This window comes from Vespa mandarinia, chromosome 2, assembly GCF_050613455.1.
Source record: "Vespa mandarinia isolate Hongniang chromosome 2, ASM5061345v1, whole genome shotgun sequence".
Taxonomy (NCBI): domain Eukaryota; kingdom Metazoa; phylum Arthropoda; class Insecta; order Hymenoptera; family Vespidae; genus Vespa; species Vespa mandarinia.
The window spans coordinates 1,760,487-1,771,155 of record NC_140811.1 but is presented as its reverse complement, the minus strand read 5'-3'; the positions used below and the strand labels follow the sequence as shown (position 1 = coordinate 1,771,155).

Here is a 10,669-nt window from a genome sequence, read left to right as displayed (position 1 = left end):
ATCAGAAATCATAGTTGAGAAAAAAATAATGAAAGGATCCTACGAGTGTCGTGCATTCTGCACTTTCGAGATTGTCCTTCAGAAAACAATAGGTACCGAGCATTGCTATTGGTATAAAACGCTCGTATATATGGAAAGTACGAATCTGCTCTTGCCATCCGCTCGAGTATCGAGAATTGATATATTTGTTGAAAGAGAAAGAGAAATAAAGAGAAACAAAGGGAGAGAAAGAGAGAAAGAGAGAAAGAAAGAGAAAAAGAAAGAGAAAAAGAGAAAAAAGGGAAAAGGGAGAAAGAGAGTACTCGAGTGCGAACGGCATGCAAATGGCTGTGATATAATGTAAATTTCGCAATATTCGACTGCAAAAAAATGAGAACGCGTTCGCATAAATTTCGTGAAGATATGAAAAAATAAAGAAATGACCGATATTTTATATTATTACATATTTATATATGTAATATAATATATATGTATATATATATATATACATACGTTGTATATATTAATATTATATAACCAGAAATCAACAGAACAATGTTGACACGTACAAGAACGATCCTTTACCTACGATCTGTTTCGTAATGACTTTTATGCCTTGATAAAGATATAAAATGATAAAGAAGAAATGTGTATCGTCAAAACGAAAAAAAAAAAAAAAAAAAAAAAAAAAAAGAAAAAAAGAAAAGAAAAGTAAAAATGTATTATACGAAATGGATAAGATGTTGGTGATAAAAAAAAAAAGAAAAAAGAAAAAAGAAAAAAAAAACGACGATATAATTCTTATCGATTGACTTACATTCAAAAGAGATTATTATCCTTCGAAAGAACTCATACTTACGATTGTAAAATCCATATGTTATAATTATTTTATTTCTTATTGTCTGACATTATATAATGAGAATTTCATTCGATCGAAACACCCAGTATATAGATAGATAGATGTACGCCCTTGATTTTGGGGCCATGCAAACACGCGAAGAAAGAAACAGATATATAATTATATATCTCAAGTCCGCACCTCGAAAATGCCAGCTTGTTAGCAAGTCCCACGGAGTTCGAGCACACACCTGCCTGATTGTCAATAATTTGCTGAGCTAGAGAGAGAGAGAGAGAGAGAGAGAGAGAGAGAGTCGGTGTATACAGGTCGGTGGTCCTTTACTGAACTCTGAGAAACGTATCTGTATAAATGGGGAGGGAAGAAGGATTGGATCGGATCTGATCGGGTTGGATCGGATCGGATCGGATCGTTCTGATGAAACTTGAACGATAAGTTGATTTCGCGAAAGAAAGGAGGAGAAAATGGCTTATTCTTTTTCTATCTTTCCTTTCCTTTCCTTTTCTCTCTCTCTCTCTCTCTCTCTCTCTCTCTCTCTTCTTTTCTTCTTCAAAGAATTTTATTCCAACTAGGATCTAGCATAGAAATCCCATGAAAACGGGTTTCGGCTATCGTTCGAGAAACTCGAAAAAGATCTCTGTAAGCTTTACAACGTGAAACGTTTAACATCGTTATTACATATTATCATTATATACATACGTACGTATGTATTCAGAAAAGTAGTATGATTGTCACGATATTTTCTGTCGAATGATAAAATTTATGAAATCATCGTAGGGGAACACTCGTTAAAACATTTTAACGATAACAATCTTTCTCGATAATTCGCTAACGTACTTTGTCCTCGTATCGAGGAGTGCTAACTCGTTGAGAAATGACTAATTAAAAAAAAAAAAAAAAAGAAAAAAAAAGTGAAGAAAAATAAAAAAAGAAGGAGAAGAAAGTCATTCGCATGACGATCTAAAAATTAATCGACCTAATTTTATCCATCTATCTGTCTATCTATCTGTCTATCTATCTACCTACCTACCTATCTATCTCTCTCCCCCCCCTCTCTCTCTCTCTCTCTCTCTCTCTCTGTCTCTGTCTCTCTCTCTCTCTCTCTGTCTCTCACTTTTTCTCCATTTCTCCATATATATTTCTATTTCTATATCACTCGCAATTCTCATTTTCTCATTAAGACCGATCAACGATATCGAAGATGTCTTGATCTTCTCGTTCTATGTCTATTAACCAAGGCTTGCATTTCCTCTTATCATGTCTGTATTTGTAGAGTAGAGCGGATCGAGCGTACACGCCAACTCGTAAACGTCTTTGGCAAACATACTATTGGCTAGAAGAGATTTCCCGCAGTGTAAACAGAGACACGAACTCGATAGAAACCTGACGTGTTTCGCTATCACGGAGACTTGCAACTTTCCTGACCTACGACTCCGTTTCACCGAGAATAAGAGAAGTCCTATTGACAGCTCGATCGTTTTCGTTCGCACACCGCAACGACAACGATACTGTTTACTGATCATTCCTATAAATCGACTAGCGAATGCTTATATAAAAAAAAAAAAAAAAAAAAAAAAGAAAAGAAAAACGTTATATGTCTTTTACAAACATTTTGCCAATTATTATTATTATTATTACTGTCATTTGTCGCCAATTATTACAAAAAAAAAAAATGTTAAGGTTTCATAAATTTTTGTTCATAAATTTTTGATTTCATCTGATAATCATAAATGTTTTTATCAAAATTATCTTCTAAATATCTGGATATATTCACATTAGCAAATTAAGGACCATTGAAATTGATCCAAAAAGTTCCATCTAACCAAAGGAAATCGTCGATGAAATAAAAGAAAGAAAGAAAGAAAGAAAAAAAAAAAAAAAAAGAAAAAGAAAAAATTGAGAAAGTATCCTCCTGAGGCGTTCGGTAGATGGATTGACCGACTACTTGGGCTGACTGCTTCGCTCTCGCGTGTCGGCCAACTTTTGACCAACTTTTTCCTCCTTTCTTCCTCAATCTAACGGGTCGAACAATTTTAGACAGACCGAATGCCTTACGTCGAACTACTTCGGACGGTCCATCCGCGTCCATTTGGAAACTTGAAATAAGTTTTCAAGCTGGCTCTTTTTTCTTTCTCTCTTTCTTTCTTTCTTTATATTTCTTTCTTTCCTTCTCGACAAACTTTCCATGTGAAATTTTACAGAACAGTCCGACATTGTTTTCCCCGTTTCAATCTCCCTTTTTCTCATCTAACGTATTATCCATATGTCTCTACTAGATCTGTGTAAGATCGTTGTTCTCTTCATTCTCGTCGTTCCTACGTTCTCGTCATTTCGTTTGAAAATAATCAAAACAGAATAGAATTTTTATTTATAAATAACGCATAACGTTCTAATAGTACCTGGAAAATATTTTCAAAGGGAAGACAAACGAAACGTGGCTTTTATTTAAAACGCCCTTGCTGTCAGTTTTTTGCCAACTTTACATTCAATTTTCTGGTTCTTTGAAAAGCACAAAGGTTCGCCTCGAAAAAGAGACTTTTGGATCGTGACGCTCAGCTTCGAACGTTACAAAGCTTCCTCTCTCTCTCTCTCTCTCTCTCTCTTGTTCGCTCACTCTTTCTCTCTTTCACTGCCCGTAATTAAAAAGTCCTTTGGGAAAGAAACACAACGAAACCGGAAATTATCCTTCCTATATCCCTTTTCAGAGATCAGATTGCACAAAAAAAATCCCATAGGATTATACGAATCCTGAAGAAGAAGAAAAAGTGGAAGAGGAAAAAAGTGGAAAAAAGAAGAAAAAGAAAAAATTAATTTACGATTAATCGTTGGCAATTAATACTTTACTCTTGCATTGGGACTTAAGTGTGTATAGGGATTAAAGTTTTATCGTTTAAATATTGATATAAAATATACGAGAAATTCTTTATCTCGCCGCTCTCCCCGCCCCCCCCACCCACCCCCACCCATCCGCTTTCCTTTTGTTATTATTTCTTTGTGTCTAGAAAATAAATCAGTTTTTTAAGAAATAACCAAATATCTGGGTTATCATTTTAACATTGGTATCGAGACACGCATTTTAATATATTCAATTTTACATATTACATACCTACACCTATATACGTATATATATATATATACATATATAACCTATATATCGAGGACTGGAAGAGATAAAATATTCCAATAACCTTTTCGAGTATCAGAAATATACGAGCCGATCTTCTTTCTCTTCTCTTTTACCGCGTAACAGTTTGCACCTGAAGCGCAATAAAGAGAGAAGAAGGAGAAAACGTGAAAGAAAAAGGAAAAGGACAAAAGAGAGAGAAAGAGAGAGAGAGAGAGAGAGAAAATAATAATAAAAGAAATGTATAAGAATAGAGAAAAGAAAGGGGAAGAAAGGGATGGGGGGAGGGGCAAAGAATCTCGTAACGGACGAGATCGAACGCATATCGAAGTTAAATTCTACGTTACCGAGAACGAAAATGAATGCGTAACGTAAGTAAAGAAATGGAGAGAGAGAGAGAGAGAGAGAGAGAGAGAGAGAGAGAGAGAGAGAAAGAAAGAAAGAAAGTAGGAAAGGAACGAACAAAAAAAAGAAAAAGAAAGAAGGGAAATGGAAATAGGAAAAGAACGACAAAAAGAAAAAAGAAGAAAAAAAAAGAGAGAAAGACGAAGAAAAATATAAAGATACAAAGATAAAGAAAAAGATAAAGATGAAGTATATAAAGAGATATAAGTACTAATGGGAAAGTTGCTAGTAGAGGAATGAAAGGTATATAGGAGGGAATGGGAATCGGGATGGGGGGTGGGGGTGGGGGTAAGGGGAAAGGGAGTGTGTTAAGGGTTAAGCGGGAACTGGGTAAAAGAATATCTTCGATGCGCGCGTTCAAAACTTACGGCGAGAAGTAACGCGTACACCGTGTTTATGATTTTTGCAGACGCGAGGCTCATTGCGGTGCCTTGTTCCACGGGCTTTCACAAGTGCCGAGAGGTGTAAATAAGCAGTCGCTGAGATTGCGCTTGATTACAGGGAGTTCGTACCATTCGCTCGTCTTATTGCAGGTCACGTAGTTACGCGAGTACATCGTCGAGGCGTAAACCTTTGTCCAAATTTAATAATTCACATTTACGAGCTCCACCGTCCACCAATCACAAAAGGCGTTACGTCTCGAGGCGTCTTCCCTTCTTCTCTCTCCTTCTTCTTCTTCTTCTTCTTCTTATTATTATTATTCTTATTCTTATTCTTCTTCTTTCCCTCCTCACTTTTCTCTATACCTACGGCTCTTTATCTCACCTCTCTCTCTCTCTCTTCTCACTCTTTCTCTCTTATTTCTCTTCTTCTTTCTTTCTCAAGAGGGACGTGTGAGAAAATAAATAAATAAAATAAAAAGCAAAAAAAAAAAAAAAAAAAAAGAATGAAAAGAAAAAAAAAGAGAAAGAGAGACGAAGAGAAAAAAGAAAAAGAAAGACAAAAGAAGTACTAACAACCACGAGAATGTGGTTGTATTATGATAAAGGTTATTCTCTTTTCTACTCTCTCCCAAGGGAGATTGAGAGTGAATGAAAGAGAGAAAAAGAGAGAGGGAAGAAGAGAGAGAGAGAGAGAGATAGAGAGATTAAGTGAAAAGAGAAAGGGAGAAAGAAGAAAAACAAGCTCGTTTATCTCTCACGTATCATTTTCTTTCCAATTCATCTCCCTCGTCTCGCGCCTCGCGATAAACTTCGACGAAAATTAAATTTGAAAATGTTGCTCGAGCTCAGAGCAAATACAAAGATAGGCGATTTTCTTTTCTACGAGGAAAGACGATGGTTTAACGTTACATAGTACTGTGTGGAAAAGGAACTCAGGAATTTTGTTATATGAGAAGTAGTAGTATACGGACTCATACGATCGATTGTGAAAGTATCTTCTATCGCGTAGTACCATACGCTAGTTAATCTGACCTTGCACTCTTGAATTACTTTCTGTGGGATCCTATAAAAGAGATCGTTTGTCAAAGAACGTTTTACCCATTTACTACAGGGATCCTCTAACATTAAGAATTACTGCGGCCGTATAGACAAATCGAAAAGAGTCATTGTTCTTTGAGAGCTAAAGCGAAATAATTTGAATTTTAATTAAGAATACTCGAGAGAGTTACAACAGAGATATTTTCCTCTTTCCTCCTCCCCCTCCTTCTCTATCCTTTTTTGTTCTTTCTTTTTCTTGTTTTCTTTCTTTTTTGTTCTTTCTTTTTTTGTTTTATTTCGTTTTGTTTTGTTTTGTTTCTTTTCTTTTCCATTTATTTATTTATTTATTTATTCTATAATCCTTTATATGACGCAAATTAAATGAAACTTCTTTTACTTTTCAGATTGAAGAAGGGTCAAGTCATCCGTTCGAGATAGCACTTCGATACTTTCGATATTATTTATCAAACATTCCATTTTTTATGTTCCATTTGGAATATAATCTAACCGATCATCTGCCGGTTTGGGTTTAATATAAAGACGAATAAAGTTCCTATTGGTACCCATCAACATCATTTTTATTCTATCGTTTAATTAACACCTCATGACGTTGACAATAAACGTAGAAATAATTTTAACTTTGTTTATGACATCGCAATTAAATCGTGTTTTAGTCCGCTTTACGTTTTTCCGTCGTTTCCTCTTATCAGTCCGAAATTAAACGCACCGTTCCAATCACGGCATATTTCATTTTATCATTATATACGACTTCGCGCGTCCAAATGTGAGAGGGAGAGAGAAAGAGAGAGAGCGAGAGAGAGAGAAAGAGAGAGAGAGAGAAAGAGAGAGAGAAAGAGAGAGAGAGAGATTCGACGGTAATAATTAAAATCTTTCGGTCCGACGATTCGCGCATTGAACCGAGACGACGTGATGAAAACGTACATTACAAGGGGTGCGTGTGTTTCGATATAAAACATTACTTTTTTTTTTGTGTACATGTGTGTGTGTGTGTGTGTGTGTGTATGTGTGTGTGTATATGTTTTTTCCCCCCTTCTCTTTTTTTTCTTCTTTTTTCCCCCATTTTCCGTTCCCTCGTTCGATTTTCAACTTCATATTTCCCAATGAATACGCGGGCTCACGTTTTTATCACTCCAGAGATCTGTCATTATTTGAAAAGTATAAATTGTTTATCATACTTAGCTATATATATATATATATATATATATATCTTATCTATTAAAGAATTTCTTTTACGTCTTTCATACGGATGAGTTTCTTTTTTGTCTTTTAAAATTGTCAATCGTTTAAAAATTCTTTATTTTTTGTTTTTTTTTTTTTTGCTTTTTGTTTTTTTCAATTTTATATAATTAATACAGAATGGAAATATAACGAGAATGTCCAATATATGAAAGTAACTGGTGGAACATATATGTACTTATCTCAAAGTAAAGTCGATGTAAACTGATATAATATAAATTGTTATAATCCGTTCCTTTGTTATTTTTCAAATAATAGAATATGAAATAACCTAGCAGTTTGAATGTTTCATAAAGTTTTAGGAAAGCGTAACAGCAGTTTATTGGTTTCAGTATGGACAGTTACCTTTGCATATGATCGTTCGAAAAGCAGCTTAGTTATAATAATAAGTAAATGTCTCGAAATATATAAACGTGGAACAAAATATTATATTCAGAGGATTTCAAATTTGAATTTTTTTTTTCTTTTCCTTTTTTTTTTTTTTCTTTTAGAGCGTAGCGTATATATATATATATATATATATATATATATATATGTATGTATGTATGTATGTATATATATGTATATTTTTGTAAATGTAACGTTTTCCCACGATTCGAATGACTGAGAAAGGAATTATAAAATTTCGCTTTTATAAATTCGTTTCATGATTAATACAAGAGGAGATAATGTAAGTTAATATTAGAATAATTAAATAAGAAATATTGTTCTCGATGAAAATATGGTTTTAATGCGTGTAACAAGAATATGTGTTTCAATTGAAGTTTCATGTTAATATACGTGTGTACATTTATCTATAATAATAAATCTAAAACTAAATGAAATAGATTATATTTTTCATCTTATACTTCATTTTCTCATTTAACAGAGAAAATTATTAATAAATCCATATTATTGGATATATATATATATATATATATATATATATATATATATATATCCAATCTACATATGTCCAAAGTTACATGATAATTAATCTACGAACGCATGACACGGAATTCATATCTTATTTATCTTTATTCTTCTCATTATATTTTCTCTCTCTCTCTCTCTCTCTCTCTCTCTCTCTTTCTCTTATTTTGTCTAATTCAATTGCTTAAAATATTGAGAGCACTGCTGTTTGGATCAGTTAGTAAATTCTCCATTACCGCCTTATTCGAAGATTAATTTATGGTTTTTGTTCACTGGACGTACCGCTACCTGATCCTTCGGTAGACACACTAATGCTTGGTGGTTCGGTAGTACTGGTGATGGGTATTTCAGTAGATGTAGTGCTAATTGGTTTTTCGGTAGGCTCACTGGTAGTTGGTCCTTCGGTAGGTGGATTACTGGTTGGTCCTTCGGTAGGTGGACTACTGGTTGGTCCTTCGGTAGGTGGATTACTGGTTGGTCCTTCGGTAGGTGGACTACTGGTTGGTCCTTCGGTAGGTGGACTACTGGTTGGACCTTCGGTAGGTGGACTACTGGTTGGTCCTTCGGTAGGTGGACTACTGCTTGGTTCTTCAGTAGGTGGATTACTGGTTGGTCCTTCGGTAGGTGGACTACTGGTTGGTCCTTCGGTAGGTGGATTTCTGGTTGGTCCTTCGGTAGGTGGACTACTGGTTGGTCCTTCGGTAGGTGGACTACTGGTTGGTCCTTCGGTAGGTGGACTACTGGTTGGTCCTTCGGTAGGTGGACTACTGGTTGGTCCTTCGGTAGGTGGACCACTGGTTGGTCCTTCAGTAGTTGTAGTACTGTTACTTGGTTCTTCGGTAGGTGGACTGCTGGTTGGTCCTTCAGTAGTTGTAGTACTGTTACTTGGTTCTTCGGTAGGTGGACTGCTGGTTGGTCCTTCAGTAGTTGTAGTACTATTACTTGGTTCTTCGGTAGGTGGACTGCTGGTTGGTCCTTCAGTAGTTGTAGTACTGTTACTTGGTTCTTCGGTAGGTGGATTACTGGTTGGTCCTTCAGTAGTTGTAGTACTATTACTTGGTTCTTCGGTAGGTGGACTGCTGGTTGGTCCTTCAGTAGTTGTAGTACTGTTACTTGGTTCTTCGGTAGGTGGATTACTGGTTGGTCCTTCAGTAGTTGTAGTACTATTACTTGGTTCTTCGGTAGGTGGACTGCTGGTTGGTTCTTCAGTAGTTGTACTATTAGTTGGTCCCTCAGTAGTTGTACTATTACTTGGTTCTTCGGTAGGTGGACTGCTAGTTGGTTCTTCACTAGTAGTAGGTTCTGTTGTATTTTTTGTCACTCCACGAACTTCGAATCGTACAAGTAATCCCTCTCCCACATTTCCAATGATTAATAAAAGGACATTCTGTAAGTTTACTCCACCATCTTTTATTATAACTGTTGAATTGTATTTATGCAAATCTTTTACTCGAATGTAAGATATTACATCTTTTGTATGAGCTCCAGCTCTGACTACTGCCTTTTTACCGGGTATTTTTGGCTAAAATTTAGAAAGAATTACGTTAATTAATTCATTAGATTTATATAATTTCTAAATAATATTTAATTATTTTTATAATTAATATTGTCATTTATATTTATAATTATTTATGTATACATACCTTTATAATAATTCTCTCGGTAATTGTAAAATCATCTTCTTCGCGCTTTCCAAAGACGTACTCATTGCCCATAACCAAAGAGGCCACGGTAAGGCACAAAAGAAGAATTAGTATCCCACGCATTTTCAATACTTAACTTTTTTCTTCATAAGGTCTCAAGCAAATTTATTTTATTCGGATCCTAAAGCCCAACTGAATTAACGACATTTCATCTAAGTATTTATATCTTCGTGTTATCAATAGCCTCGCATATGTTTCTGGAAAGTTTGTAAATGATATTAACTTAAAGATTTCTATCGCTTAAACGATATCAACAAGTTATATAAGATTATTTCTACCTATTTATTTCGGAATTTCCGTGTTTCGCTAGAAAAATCATTGTTTTCGTAATGCAATACGAGTTTAAACTACATCGTATCCTTAAAGTAAATAGAGACAATAGAGACAACAGCATAGAGATAACGGATCTTAATTTAGATCACAAATCTATCGAAGTTGATAAGAAATTATTAATAGCCCTTCGATCAACGATGCATCGTATTTTAGAAAAATCTCACGTTCGTGTGTTTAATTATTTTTTTCTTTTTTTTTTTTTCTTCTTTTTTCTTATTCTTTTTTTTCCACATAATACACAAACCTACTACCATATATTATTCAAATTAATTAAAATACTCCATTATAAAGTTAATAATGAAGAAGAAGAAGAAAAATTAGAAAAGGAAAAGGACAAAAAAGAGAAAAAAGAAAAAGGAAAGAAAAAAAGAAACACGAATAGATTTTAAGCGATAATTGTCAATTTTGCAATAAATCAGAATTACGTATTACGTAAAAATGACATAAAATTCTCAAATGAAAACGAAAAAGTATTTATTTACATAAGTTATTTTTATTCATTTGTACGGAACGATATTTATTTTATATAATATTTATTTTCCGTCGTGTGCTACATTGCACGCGCATGCGCATAAACGCATTGCAGTCGCATACCATACTCATTGGGGGTCCGATAACGGTACGCGATATGGCTGATAAAGCAACTCATCGCTCGTCGCGATTGATTAAAACGACATAG

General features: G+C 34.6%; 1 protein-coding gene across 1 annotated transcript; it reads right to left on the bottom strand.

Annotated features, from left to right (window-relative positions):
* Positions 1-7,941: 7,941 nt before the first annotated feature.
* LOC118451404 (uncharacterized) lies at positions 7,942-9,812 on the bottom strand. The gene is made up of 2 exons (XM_035887883.2): positions 9,598-9,812; positions 7,942-9,476 (listed from the first exon to the last, which is right to left on the bottom strand). Exons 1-2 carry the CDS (start codon positions 9,718-9,720, stop codon positions 8,211-8,213), a joined length of 1,389 nt encoding a protein of 462 aa, XP_035743776.2. The 5' UTR covers positions 9,721-9,812; the 3' UTR covers positions 7,942-8,210.
* Positions 9,813-10,669: the final 857 nt, after the last annotated feature.